We start from the raw sequence: 20831 nt of genomic DNA, 5'->3' as shown, positions 1-20831 counted from the left end.
AGTAGATCAGATCAGTCTGAGCAGCATGGGACTGCGAAAGAGGCGTAAGCTCAATTTCAGTGACTATCAACGTCAAGCAGTCAAAAACAAGAAACCCATCATCCACATGTGCCTTGTCTGAACTGGTACAAACCAGAAGAAGTGATTGGCCTTTCATCAGGCATTCTGCTTGACTGCTCCTCCAACAGGTTCAGACTTGGTTCACCTCTGTCTTTTATTCCCCAAACCTTTTGTCCACTCTGCTGATTTTTGCTGCTATGCTACAGCACAGTTAAGTCAGCACACCTTCTTAAGAAATTAGATTCTTCTTCTTTTTTCTTTCTTTCCCCCAGCAACATAAATCCAACATACACAAATACAGCATTTATATATAAAACGAAATAATGCAATAGCACAAGTTATTTACCACCATTTCCATATCTCAAGCCATATTTCCACTTCCATTATCTCCCACAAGTTCAGCATCCTGTGAGACGCATAACTTCCTGAAACACTCCCCCTTAAACAAACCGTACATTTATTGTCAGTTCCACCAACAGGAAATGCTACCATAGCCTTATCCACTTGCAGACAGCCAGTTGAGCTCCGCTGCAAAAACTTTCCAGAGTCAAGGAAAAAGGATAGCACTATCTTTTCCAGCAAACAAATGTGAGTCATTCACGAAGGCATAAGGCTACAGACCTAATTAGTTCCCATGTCGGTGTCATTCACCCCCTGTGCAAAATGCCAATTATGACTCAACATTTGCGAGATTAAAGCTTCCTGCAAGCTACAGCAACATTAATAATGTCGCTACAGCTTGCATGAAGCTCCGTCAGCCGCAGACTCCTTCGAGATAGAGCGCACTGTGCAGGGACAGATAAAGGGACGAAAAGCTTTGAACAAAAGGCCAGCTTTGTTTGGTTTTGTACCTGGAATGACACAACACCATCAACAACACAAAAGGCAGAAATTAAACATGTCTTGTTTTTTTAAAAAAAGCCACAAATGGGCCTCTTTTAACAACCTACGTAACTACAGATGGCCTTTATTCAACAGAGTGACACCAGTGGAATTCGGAGCTGTCATGTTACGTCAAGTCATTATAGGAGCGTCAGCCAGGAGGACAAAACAAAGCTTTTTCTCCAACGTGTTCCAGTTATTTTTATCAGGTTTCCCAGATGGTTGTTAAATCCAGGCCACTTGCTACTCTGTCTGTTCACAAATAATAGCAGATTGTCAGTTTTGATCATTTCGACTGAAATTATTCTTTTTGATTCAAATTCACGTCATCAACCTGATGAGTACAGCAATCCTAAGTAAGGTTAGCTAATTAGGATGCTTTTTTCCAATTATTATTAATATATTATTAAAATATTAATATCCTTTTTTTGTCTTTCACATCCCAAAACTACAAAATTATTAGTATAACCAAGTCCATGTTCCAGATAAATATCTGTACTTTTGCACACGTTTTTCCCTTCATGTCTCTGTGCCAGTCACTGAAAATTATGAATAGCAACAGGTCTTTTTTTAAGGAATCTGACCCAGGTTGAGAATATTATCCCAGTCTCCAGAGTCAACTTAAGACCTAAATTTTTGCTTGTTGTTTACAATAAAGATATTACGAATTCCTTTTTTCAGGTAGTGAATATTCAGTAATGGAAAAAAGACCTTCTGACTTTGAGTCTCTTTACAAACCTTTCCTGGGTGGCCCTAAAATTACTTAACAACACCGTTTTAAATAAAAAGTACATCCATGTGTTCACTGACGCCTATAATGGGAAGCTAGTATACTGAAAGTACTGTTTCTATCCCTTGTTGAGCCACTTTTTCCTCCTATTGAGCAATTGGTACACACATTTCCAGATGTTCTGGCTATGCCTCTGTAGCTGTGAAAGAACACACTAGCGAAATATTGTCAGGTGAGTTGAGAAATGATTATAGAGACAGCATCTCCCCTCTAAATACAGAGCCAGGGTAGTGTCGTTTGCCAGCTTCTACAGGTGACAGTGCACAGGACTCACCGATTAACCTGCGCTGGATGCTCCTTAGAGTACATTTATCATCTCCTCCAGCTCTGTCAAACTGGAGTGGACAGGTATTTTCTCTCAAAGGACACGTATATTCACCAAAACGCACTGTAGTCAGCTTTTTATCTGAAAATGGGGTAATAGCTGCACAAAGATCTGATGCCCAGAACAACTTTGCACTGGAATGTTTCTGGGTTTCCAAGTATCTGTATTCTGCACATCATAAATCAAAAGTGGAAATGTTGTGTTACTGTTACTTACTCTTAGTGTACGGAAAATTTCTTGGAGTTCAGTGTTTAAATAAAGCTACTTCAAGAGAACCATCAAATCCACTTTTTATCAAATTAAATATTCTCAAATTTAAAGATTTGGTTGACCTCAGAACTGCGCAAACAATGTACAAAGCAGCGAATAAATCTTTGCCCCACAACATTCAGAACTTGTTCCAAATAAGACCAAATACTCATGACCTGAGAGGAATCCTTATGTTCAGCAAGCCAGTAGTAAGGACAAATGTCAACTATCATAGCATTACAGTCAGAGGAGTAAGTGTGTGGAACACCTGTACAGATGAAATCAAGACATCAATACAAAAATTCACACGATTGTTCAAAAATAATAAATTGCATGAATATATGAAATCTTCCTCAGTGACTGAGTTGTCTCATTGTGTCCTCATGTTTTATAGATCAAGGCCTAAGTAACCCAACCTTAAGTGTTCATTAAAGTGTTTGTCACATAGATATAAAATAAGCTCAGAGATTAAGCGGGTGTTATATAGGCTCTCGACTAGCGTTCCTGCTGCTCTGATGTAGGCTGAGGTGTTTTATATTCTGCAGCAGATGAATCAGCAAGGACCTTTGAACTCTGAAATTTGTAACTTTCTAAAGTTCACGAGGTCAAATAAAATAAGAAGCTGTTCCCAGCCAATTAAGTTATGTAACTGTGTATCACAATGAGTTTATGGTTCCCGCTCAAGCAGGTGTGTAGGCTACAATTACACATGCTATATTTCTTAGCGATATGCACTGTATATTCACAGAAAAAGATGACACACACATTTTAATTAGTCAACCAGCAAAGCTAGAGGCATCACCTCAAGCAGAATTTTAACACCAACTTAAAGTGATACTGTGGTGGGCGAAAGCTGAGGATGCAGGCCTCATAAAACAATCATATTTAATTAAATATGCTTCTACTTCAGAACATTGTCACATATTTATGTTTTTGGTGTCGCACAGGGCAGCAACGCTCAGCAAGCTGAAGTAACAAAACCAGAAAGACACTCAAGGGCTGCGAATAATGGGCTCGAAATTATCTTGTTACAGCACAACTTCCAGTTATTATGACTCACACAGCTTATTCCACTAATGACCATTATTATTTAAACCACACGCCCTACAGAAAGCACCACAAAAGCAAATTTATTTAAATATTTTACCACAATAACAGATGTGCTGGGACAATTTAACGTGTTATGGAAATATGGCAGACAACATGCCTCAACCCTGTCTTCAAGAAATTCAAGTTGTAGCTGATTTAAATCATTTTCAAGCCTTGTAGCAGGTCTTTTAGAAACCAGGGGGTCACACACCAATGCACTACTGCTGGTCTCAAGATGGGATAAATGGGGAGGTTCCCATCAGAAAGGACATTTGGTGTAAATTGTTGTGCATAATTTTTGCATAAAAGTGATGATCTGGTTGAATGCATCCTCCTGATGTTGACCATCAGTTTGATGGTTAAAGTTGTTGGGCAAAGCCAGAGGAAGTAGACGAAAGGAGGAAGGCATGTTTAGAGTCAGCAAGAATGAGGGAAAAGTAGGACAATGGAAGTGAGAGCGGGGACTTTAAATCTAGGGGCTAAGAATACTAAATGGCCTGGCCTGTATTTACTAAAGGAGAGATTAACTCTTCCCAACTCTTCTTGCTCATAGGGGGCTGTCTGACTTTCTGATTGTTACTCTGTGTATTGAAGGGCTACTATTACCTTACAGTAAAAAACACCTTAAGACGATTGTTGTTTGTATTTGACACTATATCAATCACACTGACTTGAACTGAACAGATGTAGTGAAGGAGGACATGTAAAGGGTTGGTGTGACAGAGGAGGATGCTCGAGATAAGCTGAGATGGAGGCAAATGACCCGCCGTCGTGATGCCCTAACAGGAGCAACTGAAAGAAGTCTCAGGTTGCAGTCATATCTCAAAGCATGTTCAAGAGAAAGTTTCAGGTCTTTAGACTAGTTCAACTCCATCCTCAGGTCTTTTACATGACGTTCAAATTGTGTTATAGAAAGTAAATCCATGTCAGGTCAGGACAGAGTACAATCTTGAGTGTTTGAGCCTAATACTCCCTCTCAATGATGAAAAGGCTTTAAAACAGCAGTACTGGGTGTCTTTTGTAGTGTTGTGTAGGTATCACTAAAGTTATGAACTCAACAAAATGAAGATACAGTCAATGCACTAGATACCCGAAATTTTTCCTCAGAGGCTGGATTAAGAGACTTTGAGCCCATCGCTGACCTCTTTATCATCTGACCAGCCAGGCAGAGAATGCAGTCCAAAAATCGCTGCAGGCAGTGTGATCGACCCAGAAAGAGAGGGATAAGAATTAAGCTAAGTCAGCTTGGACCTAAAGCTGTTCCTCTGCCCAGCCTACAGGAAACATCACAGGAAAATAAAATGGATGAAATAAGACCCAGACACAGGACATCAGAGTCTGTTGTGCCCGTATCTTTACGGAGACTTGGCTCTATTATAGAATGTGCCTTTAGGTTATCAGTAAGCCTGGAAAAGTGCTATATAAATGTCCTTCCTTAAAGTTTTTTACAGTGCATCCTCAGAGTGCTAAGCTTTCCAAATCTGAACTTTTAAGCTCTTTTTTTTTTCCTGGTGGTGATGCAGTTCCATGTTTTTAGGAGGCAATTTAGATGTTCTTAGTCCCATTTGTGTTATTAATTTTTCATGCCTTGCAGCAATTTCCAAGTTAACAAAACTTTGCAATGCCTTTCTTCACTATCTGCGGGTCTACAAGAAATGCATTTTAGCATTTTCGCATTTTGGCTTCAGTTACAGTTACATCTGTAAAAACATCTAAAACCTGTGTGAATAATTTGTGCATTAAAAACATTTTTCAGACTCACCTTTCTTAATGCAGCCACACATACCAACCACAGAATTTCACTGGACGAATTTGCGGCATTATAGAATTTTTAGAAACACGGTTGATTTTTTTGGAACTGCACAAAACGATCTGACCAATCAGACCACTACATTTGGCATCAAGCACGTTCGTAACTCAAATCGCACACCATTACTAAATATACAGTGATTTGGAAATAGTAAAACAATAATGTTTTACCTCAAACACAAAGCTAGACCATGCTCTGCGTCAACTGGCTCTCTGAAATCATTTTCTACCTCCTAAGATCTGCTCCCAAATCTGCCAACAAGACCTCAAATTGCTTGACTGACATTCTGAAAACGTATAAAAGTGGTCGTGATACAACATGGATCAAACCATGAAATTCTCCCTGCTGCTGCTTTCTCATGAGAACCGAATGTACCCAGAATCTCACGTTCTTACAGGACCAGCTAATCATGTCTTGATGTCAACTTCATTTTTTCTTTTCACAGTGTGTTTTTTGAGGCCAAATTTCCTGCAAAAATGCAACACATACAGTGTGCACATACAGTACACGGCAAGTTCAGATGCGGAAAATTTGTAAGTTTGTTTACTTTTTCCATTACGCGTTTGGTATGTGGGGACATTGAAGACCACAAGGGTCAGTTATGAAGAAGAAATAATGAAGTCTGCATGGCAAAGTGAAATTACATAAAAGTTAGGCATAAAAAACAGAACAAAAAATTCTCTCACGAAAGTATAAAGTTTGAAAAACTAGGAGTTGGTACATCCACAAACGGAGAACAGAGGCAGAACAATGAATTACGTCACTGAGAGAGATTTCGTGCCTCTTGCATTTTAATGCTTATATGACCCTGAGGAAAGGCTGCTGGTAATGTTGCAGTGGAGCCACTTTTTGGTGAGCTTCATGTCGAGACAAAACTAACATTCCTTATTAAAGAAACTGCCAGCATGAAACATTAGTCTGTAGCTATTATTAGTCAGTGCAGAGAAGACTTTCCAGTTATAGGTGAAATGATCTTGTGGTAAAATGTTTTTAGTGACATTCTAAGGCTCATAGTTTTCTCAAGTCTGCTCCTTACTGCAGACGCTAATTAAGATGGCACATGCTACAGTGTTTTCTTTCTATGGCCTGAGGCTTTCTAATAAAAGGGCCACTTCAAACAGCTAGCGAGCTTCTAATTAAATTCCTCCACAAATTAATGAGACAGTGTTTACGCCTCCATGAGACGATTAGTGATACGACCAGAACTGTGCTCCAATGATACCGATGTTTAGTCCCAAACTGGCTCAGTGAAGCCCTTATTGTATTACCTCTCAAGAGCACCTAAATGATATGCAAATAGTAAAAGCTAATGTTCTTCTGTGAGCAAAACATTGTTGAAGGCCACTATAGGACAATAGACACAAATTGTCTCTCTGTATTTACCGAAGATTTTCTTTCTCATACTACTGGGTGGCTAAAAAATAAAAATGCCCCTGGTCGTGTTTGCTATAACAATATCTGTATGACTTTAAGAAAACATTTAGTATTTTTAAAGTTTTTGCCTTAAGGTTAAAAAGACCTGTATGTTTACAATGTTAATCATCAATAAATAGAAAGTGATGGTTTAGGGAAAATAATGTCTCTTAGATGCTTAAAAAAAAAGTCATGGGTGCTGATATAGGACGCTTGGATAAGCAGGTGACCTATATGCTGAAAGCTACTGGAGTGACTGGTTTGAGCCAACCCAAGACCATTTCCTTTGTGGCAATGCCAAATGCTCTCTCCCAGTTTTTCTGCAAACTTTCTTTACTATCCAATCCAGTAAATGCTAAAATGTCAAAAGTATATCTGAAAAATAAGAAGTCTTGCTTCCACAATATTCTTCTGTACAAGTGAAATTAGTTTCTCAATTACCATTGGAGGGAAATGTATTCTCTCACAGCTTATATTGGAAAGATTATGTTTTGGGTCACTCGGGAACATATCAGTGGTGTTTTGCTCTCATTATATCCTTACAGAGGTTATGATTCTGGTGTTTTGTCAACTCTGGAATTTTAAAACGTGTCTAAATCTGCCCCTCTGCAATGTAATTTAAAGTTGTTTTCCATTTATATGCAGATGATACATGACTGTATTTCTCATTCAAACCCACAGGGAGTGGCAACCGAGTTCCACTCTACATACCACAGACCTAAAAAATTGAAAGCTGACAAAATAAATTACTGGGCTTTAACACATTTCCAACTAAATAAAGTCCAGTCAGTCAAAAATAAAAAATTTATTATTATCATTTTCTAGTTTATTATTATGATGATTATTATTGCTTGAGTTCTCTTCGGTCTGCCTCTGAGTCTGCGTCTGTATCTCTGTCTATGGTGTCACCCCGTCTGTTTGTGAATCTGTCTGTTCAGTTCAGCGTCTTGTCTGGTTCCCTGTGTCTGGGTTTCCTGTTTTATTGTGAAGGTCTGTGTCTTATGTGAGTGTGCTCAGTTTACGTTTCCCCTGTCTCGTCAGCTGTGATTTCTCCCAGGTGTGTTCCCCTCCTGTCTCTCATCCCTTGATTACTGCCGTCTGTGTATTTAAGCCCTGTGTTTCTCTGTGTCAGTGTCGTGTCGTACCCTCAACTAGCTGTGTGGTCTGCTTCCATGTTTCTAGTGTTTAGTCACCTGCTCCAGTTTAGTGTTTCTTTTCTAGTGTATTCATGAGATATGCCATGACAATTTTCTCCTTCCTCAGTTTGTTTTGTAATTATTTGTAGTCGAGCTACAGACCCACTACATATTCAGCAGCCTCAATAACGAAGTATTTTTCACAGATTACAGCATATCTCATGAATACAGTCTTGAGAGTGTACAGGGCTTTTTATAATACCAACATCGAGTGTAAGTTAATAAACTATATTGCAGGAATAGGACTTAGTTTCTGGTTACGGAATAGAACAATGCATTCTTCCATGTATGTGCATTTTAAGTGAATTGTAATTAATCACAACAGGATGCTTGGAGACTCCACAGGGTCGTATCAGTGGAATCAAAAAGCTAAGTTTTGCCTCAGGCCCCACATGGGGTTTGAATCACCTCTGGACAAAGGACTGGAAAGTTGCCACCCATTAAGAGCAGTTTTTAAGTTTGTTGTTATTGAATCTTTACAAAGGAAATTTTTATCGTAATCTAACGCAATTAAGGTCTATCAACTTTGCTGGCAGTCCCTCATCTTCAAACTGTTCCATGGGTTTCACTAAAATGTAAATCTTACAAGAAGCCAGGAAAATGCTTGGACATTAAATGTACATGTGTATTTATCAGGGGAAATGTCACGTTTGTCAACATAACAAAGCGTCAGGCTTACAAATTCTAATTATAGCTTTAAAATGTTCCTTCCATGCTTGGAAATGATGAAAAAAGGAGCTGTGTGTCTTTGAGAGATAAGAAGAAAGCAGACACTGACATTAAAGATATATAGTGAATGTTACAGTTCACTTAAACTGGTATTTGCTTTCAGGAAAGGAGAAGTGAAAGCAGAATATTAGGCTACATTTTCTTCACCACTTTGGACCAGACCTGCCACAACTCAGACCTTTCACAGCTTGTTTGGTATCTGACATCCAATCCCATCGGTCTCATTACAGCTCGCAAGGCTGTTGTTGCGACGTGACAGAACGAGAGGAGGTGCCGAGCGGTTCAGGTGTTGTCGTGGCCAGTATGAGAACTGCATTTGTTCTGGACTTTGGCCTCTCCAGACGCCACATCTCGACTTTAAAAGTTCACACACAGCAAAACAAACGTTGTTGCCAGGACCTCAGTAAAGACATTGATTAAAGTATGGGGTCACGTCTCAACATTTTCTGGATTTTTACACGTAATACTTAAAAACTTCTTACGCAAAAAAATAAAGAAAATAAAAAAATGACACAATAGTTTCTATTGAGAACATTTGAACATTTACGCGTAATTTCTAACATGTTTTTTGTTGCAATTTTTACGAATATATGAATATAGTACAGGACTGTACTGCTGTACACAATAACACGCATTAATGCCTAACACGTCCATGTAGTATTTCAACAGGAATAAAACTTAAGTGATAAATATAAGAAAGTGAATATGTATAAACCCTGAGCGCAGTCGTATTTTACGCACGAGGTTCGCGAGGAGAACTTTCTCCTAAAGCACGGTCGTATAGCAACAAAAACAAGTTTAAAAAAAGAACCCGCATACATATACACATACAAACTTTGTCTTATTTGTCTTACCTTTTCTGCAAGACCCAAAACGGACCAGGCAGGAGAGCAAAACTGCGCACAAAATCCACCACTTGTTGGAGAGAGGCATGCTGCTGAACGGGGGGCTGGTCCGCGCGGAATGTAAAGTTCAGAGGGAAACTTCAACAAGTTAAAGTGCTGTAGCGCGCGCTCGCGATTGTGCACGTGTATGGGAGGGTGAGTACTTCCGTTTGATAACACTGAGACTGTAGACACTGCCTACGTCACTGAAGCTCCCAATAATTTCCTGGGATATATCGATAGAAGGGAATAAACTCTGACTCATAACACTTACAAAGAATTGAAATGGATTGTATGAAGATGGGAATGTTTGATTATATCTCTTATCATGTTTCTCAAATAAATAATGTTACATAAATGTAATCATAACAAGAGTAATAAGAGGGTTGGCCAGAAACTTTACAGCGGGAGAAAATCCATCTCTCTCACACACACGCTCATGGAGCTCATGAACTTGCATCAAGCCGGTTGCATCTTTGCAGCTCCTCAAGGGCTGCAAAGATGCGACACATATTCATCTCCCTGTGATGAGAAATTTTCATCTGAAGTGCATTACAGAGCCTCAGCTGTCTGCTTCATGCAGAAAACGTGTACCTGAGCCTTTGGAAAGATTCTGAAACACTTCTTCTTCCAGCGCCTCCAGGCCTCTGCTGGTGACACAAGCTGTAATTGAGCTTTGAGTTGGCTCATATAGCCTGAAATTACAGTCTGCAAGCCTCTTTTTCCCACAAATGTTCATAACTTGGATGGATTCATTACACTGCATTAAATACCCCAGTGGATTTATGTACAAAGCACACTTTGTTAAATGCAGGTGGCTGCACTGCTGCCAAGGCTGAGGATTTGAGTCACAGTTGGTGCTTTGACAGTGCTTTGACTGTCACATAGAACACTTTGGTGGAGATGTTCTTTATCTGTCAGAGATTAAAGGTGTTTGCCCTGTGCTGTGAACACTTAAAACCCTATGTTGTTTTAGGATCCATCCATTCTCTTCAGCTTATCCTTATCAGGGTTGCAGGGGGGCTGGAGCGTATCCCAGCTACTATAGGGAGAGAGTATAGTACTGTACTGTACACCTAACGCAGAGAGACAGGCAACCATTCACACTTATGCCCAATTTAAAATCACCAGTTAACACGTTGACATGTGTCTAGCATGTCTTTGGACTGTGGGAGGAAGCCGGAGTCCTCAGAGAGAACCCACGCAAACACAGGGAGAACACGGAAATCCCACACAGAAAGGCTCGGGCCAAACTCTGCTGCACACCACATCTCATCTGCTGTAAACTGGAAACATTTCTTTTAAGCTATGGAATATTCTTTTCAGGTTTAAAAATATTTTTTATGCAGACATTAGTTTGTTTAATGTCTTTTGTTAAAATATTCCCTTGACTCTTCCATCCTTTCACAGGGCATAGCTCAGAGTAGCACAGGAACAGAAAATAGCCAAAAACAAGATTTATTTATTTTTACCTAATTCTCAAGTAAATTGAATAATGTTGTGTTTTTATGTCTTGGTGTTTTCTGGAATGCTATTATGTTTTTCCTTTTTGTTGTTATAGTTCACACCCTCAGGGCCATTATAGATAAGCACAAGGTGTCCTTTGGTATTGGTGCCTTAATGCACCACTCATGGCGATACTGGTTACAGAGAAATGGTCTTCTCTAAAGAGGTGATAAAATCCACATTAGGGTTGACAGAGAGGTGACAGCAGAGTGTATTTGTCAGCCAGGAGATTACACTTTGTGTCCTGTTTATGAGTTTTATGTTTGCTGCGTTATTTTGCTTTGTTGTGACTTTTTGATCCACTGATTGCCCCCCCCCCCCCCCCCCCCCCCCCCCTTACTCTTGCTTTTCATTGGATGTTTAGGCACCAGTTGTTTTTCAGGTGAGGTTTACACTGTAAAACTATTTAGATTAGGTTCAGGAAATGATTGTGATTCAGGTTCAAACATGCCATGAAACATGAACACCGACAAAACATACTCTGTTATTTTAAATGTGGTGGCAACTGGTGTGATTTTGATCAGAACAGAAGTCTGACCAATGAGTTTGAATCGCTGAAAGAACAAATGTAGAGCTCAGGTGATTCAGCATGACTCTTTCTCTGGCTTTTCTTTCAGGAAACTGTTAACAAGGAAATGGTTTGTGAAAATACTGAAGCCTTAGAAACTGGTGTTAATGACTAATCTGTGCATAGGAGACATTTGCTTGAATGCTACAACCATAAACACGTCATACTACCCAAAGGCTTGACTAGAGAGTTGGGCTTTTAGACAAATATGTGTTATAAATTTTGCAGTTGATCAACTGAATTACGTTAGTGTTTAGAAAGCAGGTACTATAAAAAAAAAAGAAGCAAAAAGTAAATTGTCATTGTTCCATAACTGACTGATCCACTAAAACTTAGAGCTCTCTCCAGTCGCCAAGACAAACTTTTTTTTCCGAACAAGACTTTAACAGCGGGTCATAGTTCAAGTCCTCAGAACAGCTGGAAAAATCTTTGCAGGGAAAGTTAATATTTGTTTCTTCTCCCCAAAGGTTCTCTGAGGTGCCATCAAGCCAGCCTCCTAAACCCCAGTTGCTCCCATGGAGCTCATAAACAGCCGGCAGCAGGATCGTGGTCAGACTTGGTCAGCTCCCTGGAGGGACTGCGTGGAAGTTTGTGTGTGTGTGTGATGCAAAATGGGAAAAGTGGAAGATTTTTTTATTTCACAATAAAATGATGAAAATAAAACAAACCAAGATAGTTGAGGGTGAAACTCCTATGGAGATGCTATTAACTGTATGACTAAGTGACATTAACACACCCTTAGTAAACTGTGACTATTTCCTTTTTCATAGACCAATGTCATTGTGTTTTCACATAGATTCAAAACACATTGTTCATGTGGTTCAAGTGAATGCATTTTCATTAATATAGATTGAAAGATTGATGTGTTACATTAAATGAATCATTCATGTGCTCTTTTATTTTTCCTTAGCAACTAGGAGTGTGTTTGCATCCTCCCCATTTTGTTTGTTTTTAGAACCCCACCCTCATTCTTATGGTTTATTCCCTGAGGCTTCTACTATGAAGAGAGCTCAGCATGCTCCGGGTATCTTTCCATTATCTGGACTCAGTTACCATAAAATGGGTAATCAGGATAAGTGTCACTTGAAGGTGGTTGTCAACTCTGTAAGTTAACACACATGAATGGGGAGGTGCCAGCAGTGTCTGACCAGTCACAATTATAGGCAACTGTATTGGCGACGGCACAAAGGAAGATAAAACTATTTCATGGGGGGCGGGGGTGAAGAGGTTAAGCACATAATACAGACTGAAAGCACCACAGCAGCTGCAGTCAAGGTAGCTACAAGAGTGTGTGTGTTTGTGTGTGTGTAAGAGGAAAAGCTCTGCAGTTTAGTATAAAAAGTGCTGTATGAATGTGTGTTTGCTTTAAGCTCTTAAGACTGAAAAAGAGCTAGTGTCATAAGAAAGTTTGTCCTATTTCAGAACCTGATCTATCATCACCCATTACTCTATCACCCATTGTTAAAATTAATTTTTAAATGTACATAAGACCGTTTTATTTTCGCTTCCTTCAGCTGGAGCCTCTGTGGCGCTCTGTGGTTTGAGAGCAAAGAATAAATATGTCAATAAATGCAGTCTTACAACAGGCCATGCACAAATTAGCCTAGCCACAAGTAGGTGCCCTGTTTTGTATTAATGCTTATAGCTCAATGAAAATGCTGTAGAACAGTTTTCAGCAAACAGGACAATAAAAAAATAATTTATGCTCATTGAGGAAACACAGAGACTTTAGACAATATTTCAAAAACAGACACTGAGGGATCATCCAGGCGTGGTGATCCTATTTTCATGGTTAGTGAGTTGATGGTGATGTCATACCTGCTGATCTCTAATCTGGAATATAACCTGTTCAAAAAAGAGGTTAGTTTTGCAGCATGTTACCATGGCAATGTAACCTTATAAGTAGTGCACCACCTTCTTTATACAAAAGCCAAGGTTAATCCTAAAGTTACCTGGATAAGTCGATATCCTGCTTCAGATTACAGACCTCAGGTCTATCCAACCTTGATTATAGTTGTTTCACAGAAGAATATCCACAGACCAACTATACACAACGACCAGCAACAATAGCAGACAGAAGTGAGGAACTAGCTAGTGAACCAAATGTAGAGCCCAATGTTCATCTGCTGGTCTGCACAACAGTAAAAAAAAATTAAATACTGATTTTTTTATTAATTTTTTTGGCATAGCACGTGAACCAACCACACTAAAAGAGTGTGTATAATATATTTCAGTTGCGTATATGCAACAGGAATGTTGCAATCACACCAGATCTTTATGTCATACTTGGCTGGTTTACAAGACATACCAGCATGTGCCTGTGAAAGCTGCCAGCTGTTCATTCCCACAGAAATCGGTGCCAGTGAGATAGTATCAGTAAACTGGGCTTCAAACATTGTGCGTAAGCGGCCTCCCTGTCTGCTCCAGTTGTACGTTGGGATACACTGAATAGATCTGTTAGTTAGGATATATGAAATAAATCCCAACTTTAAAGTTATATAAAGTCACATATATGTATGTATGTGTATATATATATATATATATATATATATATATATGAGTTTAGCTAAACTATATATATATAGTTTAGCGGAAAAAAGGGCGAGAGAGAGGGTGAGAAAAAGAAAAAAAACCCCTCACGGCTCCCAATAAGGAGCCGGCTCGCGTCGTTCACTTCAGAGAGCCGGCTCTAAGAGCCATTTCGTTCGCGAACGACCCATCACTAGTGTATATATATATTAGGGGTGCAACGATACTCGTATCTGTATTGAACCGTTCATACAGTGCTTTCGGTTTTGTACGGATATGTATCGAACAATACAAAATTTTTAATTTTTTTTATCAACTTTTCTTCTGACGATGCTGTCTGTGTTGAGCGCTCAGTGGATCTGCGTTTGACTACTCCGCCTATGCTGCACTGTCGAGTGCAGATCCACTGAGCGCAGCACAAGCTAGCAAGACAGAAGCTAAGCTCGTTGCAACATGGCAAATTGAACCTCCCCCACCCTCATTCAGATCTGGCCTTTGGAACTATTTTGGTCTTCATGTGACGTATGACCCTGATGGTAAGTGTGTCATGGACAAAAGTAAAACAGTATGTCGGATGTGCCACGCAATGCTCAATTACATGGGTGGGAAGTACTGCGTTAGCGCAGTTTGCTCGTTAACGTGTTGACGCCGTCCAGCCCCACGCACGGCGATCCGCGGTAGCTCGTTAACAGAGATTTGCCATGTTGTGGCGTTAACGTCATTTCAACGAGATTAACGCTGACAGCACTAGTGGGAACACAACGAATATGACTGCACATTTACTCCGACATCATCGTAGTGCAAAGACAAGTAGAAGCAGATAAAAACAACAAGCACGCATGCTACAAACTTTACCCGAGTCATTTAGACAGCCGTTAGCACATGATTCTCCTTATGGGGACCTGATATGTTTAATATGCTGCTGAGAATATAACCCAGAAGAAGCGTATAGTATAGCTTTTATTTTGGAAAGAGCCATTTCTCTGTAATAAACTCTCTTTTTCCAAAGATGAGTGATTTCTCGATCAGATAGATTTATTTTTTTATTATTTTGTTGTTTCAGCAAAATTAAATTTAAAAACTGTACTTTTGAGTTAAAATATATATTTATAATTTTAATAAATGACAAATTAAAAAAGCATGAACATTTTTTTGCATCGAAAAAATATTGAACCGTGACACCAAAGTATCTAACCGAACAGAACCGTGAATTTTGTGTATCAATGCACCCCTAATATATATATCTATCTATATCTATATATGTATATGTGTGTATATATATATATATATATATATATATATATATATATATATATATATATATATATATATATATATATATATATGTGTATATATATATATATATATATATATATACACATATATATATATATATATATATATATAGATACATATCATAAGGCCCAACACAGGTTTTCATTACCATGGCTGCACCAAGAGCCACTGAAGGTAGGAAAAAAGGGGCGGGGCATGAAGGGCTATAAAATGTTTAAGAAAAACTCATCCAAGGATGTTGCAGGTCTCGAGTTATTCTTGGCAAATTTGTCATCTTTCTTAGAAATTTGCCACTTTATTGTAAAAAATGGACACATGAATGACTACATAGATACCTACCTTGTTGCAAATCTACCAAAAACAAAACATTTCTAACTTCTCTAATTCAAAGTTTTTATACACAGTTTTAAGCTGGCACACTGAACTTCTCTGAGAAATAAATCAGGCATAACATTCAAAAACTAAAACTTCTTTTTATTTGTTCAGGAAAAAAAAATCCAGCTTTTTAATGAAACAGAATTAGAAAATTCACGATAACAGCAATAATAATAGTAAGCCTCGCCTCTGTCAGTGCGCCCCAGGGCGGTTGTGGCTACAATGTAGCTTGCCATCACCAGTGTGTGAATGTGTGTGTGAATGGGTGGATGACTGAATGTGTAAAGCGCTTTGGGGTCCATTTTAGCATTAAAATTTCATTTTGATTAAAGAACTTACACATACCGGTGGATTAACCATTACAGAAACATGAACAAATCATTTTGGTAATGCTGTGGCATAAATTTACGCTGCAAATATATTCCTAATCGCATATTAACGTAGTTAAACTGCTAATCTGACATTTTATGGGTGGTTAAATTATAAAACTTCAAGCTACTTTGACCATAAAAAATCTTTAATGTTTTACAATTGATTCTCTTTTGTAATTGAAACATCTTTGACCAACTCCACCCCTTGTTTTCTTTCGTCCTAATTGTTGTGAAGGCATGTCCATGCAGTGTGCTAATCAGACAGCTATCACCACCTCTCACTCGACCTTTATTAACAAATGTTCAGAGAAGTTGTTGCACGCTGTTTTAGAAGTTGCCTGGCTGAGTAATCCCATATGGAGCAATATACCCGCCTCTACTCTTGTTTCAGATCGGTTGATGGAAACTGATTACAAAACCAAAGCTAAAGCTGCATTCTCCCATGAAAAGTGGGGTTTCTATTTCAGTTTAGTTTGCTGAGTATGTTTAGCTCAGCTGTGACTGTTTTGTTAAAATATTTCATGTTTCTTACATAGTCAATTTTACATTTTTTAATTTTTCTCTGTGGATTTAGCTAATCGATCTCACTTTTCCCAGTGGACAGAGTTGCTGATGTCCAGTTTCTTCCAGTCAGAAAGACCGGGAAACTACATTTACCCTTCTGTGCTTTCAAAATAGTTTCCCCAGTGATGAATGACTCGCATGCTTCCCTGTCTGTTGAATGATATTCCAGCCACAATGCCACATCATTTCCTTAAACTTTTTTTTTTTATCATTTCTGTGTTTTCATTTCTGCAATCAACATGTGCCAGTCCAGTATTTTGCACATATATAAGTTATAAAACATATCATAATGTCAGTACTATTATTAAAGCCTCGTATTTCAGAAGAACTACGTATATTCAATGTTTTGTTACAGTTTAGCTGTATCTCCTAACCTACAGTAGACGATTCTTTACTGTCAGAAATACGATGCATTTGTTGACTTACTTTGGAGACCACACAAACAAACAGTCGGATTTATTGTAGTGAAGATGCAATAAAGAGACGCCCATTCAGTCTCGATGATGATATTCACTTCTAAGGTTCCTGAAACAAAAGAAACCACACTGGGAAAATAAAAGGCGAGTTATCTTAAGCCATTGGCAGATACACTCTTGTTTTTAGAAAATGAGCCCCGAAGGCAGAAAATCTGAGTGAACAGTCCACAGTCTTGGTACTTAGCCAGTGTGGTGGTTGCTTTGTGCATTTGTTCACATGTGTGGGATGTCAGTGGACAAGAATGTGCCCGTCTCTGAGACTAATCATGCAGAGCCATTACTCACTCTGTTCGGGGAAACAATGTCTCTGTAGTCCCCCACGTTCTGTATGGAAAGTTTAAGAATGAAAGAAAGTAAAAGTCACATGGTCAAATCTGGAGGAAAGCTCTGATGGAATTTTCTTTATGCTAATTTTCCCACGATATCATGACCTCAATATTTCTCACTTGGAACAATGTGTCAAAGAAGAACTCTGACATTAGCAGATGAAAGGATGACATTGTGCTTTGTTCTCAAGGTCTGTCTGGATATCTGTCTGAAGATGAATATAATTTCAGGATTTCACATGTTTAATACTTTGTTTAGAGTATATTTACAAAAGGAATTAAGTGATGAAGTAACATTTTACAAAAATTAAATGTACAGTTGTTTATTTTGCTGTATCTATCTGCATAATAAGAATAAACGTTATTCACCAAGTATATGAATACAGAAATGACCCTCAATGTACTTAACAGAGTAGACAGATACTATAAACAATAACAGCATGTATAGCATGTTTCCAGATTGTTTAATGGTGTAGACAACAAGATGCTGGAATAATTATGGAATAAATAAGGGATGGATAACTGTGTTAAAGTATTTATATGAGAACTTAACAAACATAAATCTTTAATGTGGCTCATGTAAAAGTATGCAAAGTAACAAAGTTGAAAACATGAAGTAAAAGTGGATACAAAAAGAAGAAAATAAAAGGCGCAAAATTAGACAACTCAACAGGAAAAAAGGAAACACAGGACCTGAAATGAAACAAATCCTCAAAGAAGTCAGGAAATAACCAAAGGAGACATGAATACAGAGCGTACATAACAAGTACAAGACAAGAAAAAAAAGGAGACCAAGATGCAAACACAGTATGACAGGTCCTGCTAAATACTAAAAATAGGCATGAACCAGAACACAAACACTAGAACTCATAACTAGAAACTATAAAGTAAAACAGCTGGAGGCACAGTATAACCAGAGTGTTGACTACAGTAACAGAAAAGTCAAATCAGGAATCCAAACATTACAATGAACACAAAAACCAAAACTTTACACAGAGGAGTAACAGAAAATACCAAATAGTAACTCCTATATTAACTAAGGATTCAAAACAGGAAACAAGGTTTTAAACCACGGCCATGACACTGCTGGCTTTCTTTGCTAGACCGCCCGACCGCCTGCGTATGACCTCAACTTTAAGACTTGGATTTTGAACTCTTACTTACCCTCTTTTGTCCTGCTTTTGGTTCCTCTTACCACTGGTTTGCTGAAGTTAGCTAAAAGATGATTCATGGTATAAAACACAAGACAGCTTTACAGCAACCACTGCAGCTGTCATAATTTTTTACTCATACGGTTTTGTCATCCTTTAGAACACATCTTCCCAGACAGGAGGTTGAAAATCAAGGTCCCTAGGATATATCTGAGGGGCTGCTCATAAAAAAAAAAACATGCCACATTTGCAGACTTAATGAGGAGTGAGTAGAATTAAAGTATCCAGAAGTGACAGATTTTGTATAAAGTTAAATCTTTTATTTAAATTATTCATGTCTACATTAAGTTCTTAAATCTGCCTCAACTAGGATTTTTCATACTGATACACATACCACTCCATCCCAGTTCCTTGTGTAGCTATTTTTGATATTTCAGGTACAATGTACAGTGGTTGAGTCTAACATCATTAGCCATTTCCAGTCCAAACTCTTCTTCGATTCCCAAACTCAAACAAACACTGCGGTATCACTGAGAGTTAAAATCTCCAATAAAATAATCAGAGTGGCCGCTCTCCCAGGTATTACAATCATGCTTAACATCCAGGCATCCATGAAAAAGACAGACAAAGATGTAGCAGGAAGTTAGCATGCTAGTTTCTGTCTAAAGATGATACACCATATTCTGACTCAGGGATTTCTTGGGAACCAGGACATATGGTTCTGCTATCTGCTATTTGGACATAAATGAAGAGAGAAAACTAAATAGCTGCGATGTTTGTAGGGTCACTGAAGTTGGGCTAGCTAGCATATAATGGTGTGCTAACTGGTGGCTACCAATGATTAGAATAATGTATAAACAGATGAGGGAAGATGGAGGATAAACATAATTGTTTCCCCTCAATAAAAATGTGAGGACAGGGATTAAAGCAATCATTGGCAGGAAAAAGATATTGCAAATGGACCAAACTTCAGTGAGAAAACCCCTGAGAGGATTCATTTATAACACAAGGTTAGTCATTAATACGCTGCCCTCTGGCTTGGATGACTCGCTATAAAAAAGTCCTGAACAGTGCACCCGCTGAATTTGTTTGTATAGTTTGCCCCGGAGTGATTCTTTTCTGAAGCATTCAAATATATGGCATCTGGAAAAAGGTGAGCCCATGAACTATAGTTAAATTGTAAGCTTTTAAAAACTTGCTGCACATGACTAGTGCTAATAAAACTATTATAAAACTACAGTAAAACACACTAGGAGCCGTAGGTTGGTTGATGTCATCAGTTCTTCCTGCTTTCTCTCCTATGGTCAGCAGGAGGTTATTCCTGTAATCCAAAATGGAAAGAAAAGAATAAAAATCAATTTAAAAAAAATGTCTCCACTGCTTTCTCATTGAGTTCATGGCCACTACTTTCAAGTCTTATTTATTATGAAGACTTCCATTTAGTGTAGCCAAACAGCCAAACAGCATATTCTTTAATGCCTCGACTGAAAAGTCATTATGGCAATAACATCAGCTTGAGGTTTCACAGCAGGAAACTAGAAACAACATAGATAAATGGACAATGTCACGGGTGGCTATGTGTATTTTTTAATATATTTTATTATGTATTGCCGAAATACTGAAGCACCTTCCCCTGAAGACACTTTGTATGCTTCTAAACATTAAGCGTGTGCTTTTGGGTTAGAGGATGTGATACATATAGTTAACCAAAATGTTTGCTCAGCATCTGTGGGTGTTCAGTGGGCTGAAGTCTGAGTGTTTAAAACCATCATTCCTTTTCATTTTCTTGCTGCCACTCTCTGCAGAGGACTTGGATAAAGGCTTACTCAAAACCACTTCATTCTGTCAGATCCAGTTTGGATCAAAGTTCAGCTCAGGTGGGATTTTTTCTGCTGGGTTCAAACGTCACGAGTTCTTGAGTTTGTGACCTAAAAAATATAACTTAGGTAATGACAGTTCAGGGTGAGTGATTTAGCAAATAATAAAGCTTTGATCTGGTCTTTATATTCATTAAAGTGTTATTATGCCCACAAAGTTCAGCTAAAAGCAGCCAACAATTTACATCATATCCACGCTGAGTTAACTCTGAGATCAATAATTGATTTTATGAGTCAGTAGAAGTCATCATTTGACAAAGGAAGGCCCCGTTGGCTGTGAATAAGAGAGGACAGAACTGCTATAAGCACACACTTAGATGGACTGAAATATGTGGTCACTCATCGAAGTACAGAGCATGAGTCAA

The 20831-nt window shown here is 38.5% G+C and overlaps 1 protein-coding gene across 1 annotated transcript in view; it reads right to left on the bottom strand.

The window, feature by feature from the left end:
* Window positions 1-9558, bottom strand: part of tfpia (tissue factor pathway inhibitor a) — a 44750-nt gene extending 35192 nt beyond the window's left edge. Inside the window, exon 1 of the mRNA XM_087829821.1 lies at window positions 9398-9558. Coding sequence (XP_087685947.1) covers window positions 9398-9476 — 79 coding nt within the window. The 5' untranslated portion in view covers window positions 9477-9558. The remainder of the gene's footprint in view (window positions 1-9397) is intronic.
* Between the last annotated feature and the right edge of the window lie 11273 nt (window positions 9559-20831).

Source organism: Neolamprologus brichardi, chromosome 16 (genome assembly GCF_056152115.1).
Source record: "Neolamprologus brichardi isolate AB-2024 chromosome 16, ASM5615211v1, whole genome shotgun sequence".
NCBI lineage: Eukaryota > Metazoa > Chordata > Actinopteri > Cichliformes > Cichlidae > Neolamprologus > Neolamprologus brichardi.
The sequence above is the reverse complement of the archived record's forward strand: the minus strand, read 5'-3'. Positions and strand labels throughout refer to the sequence as shown.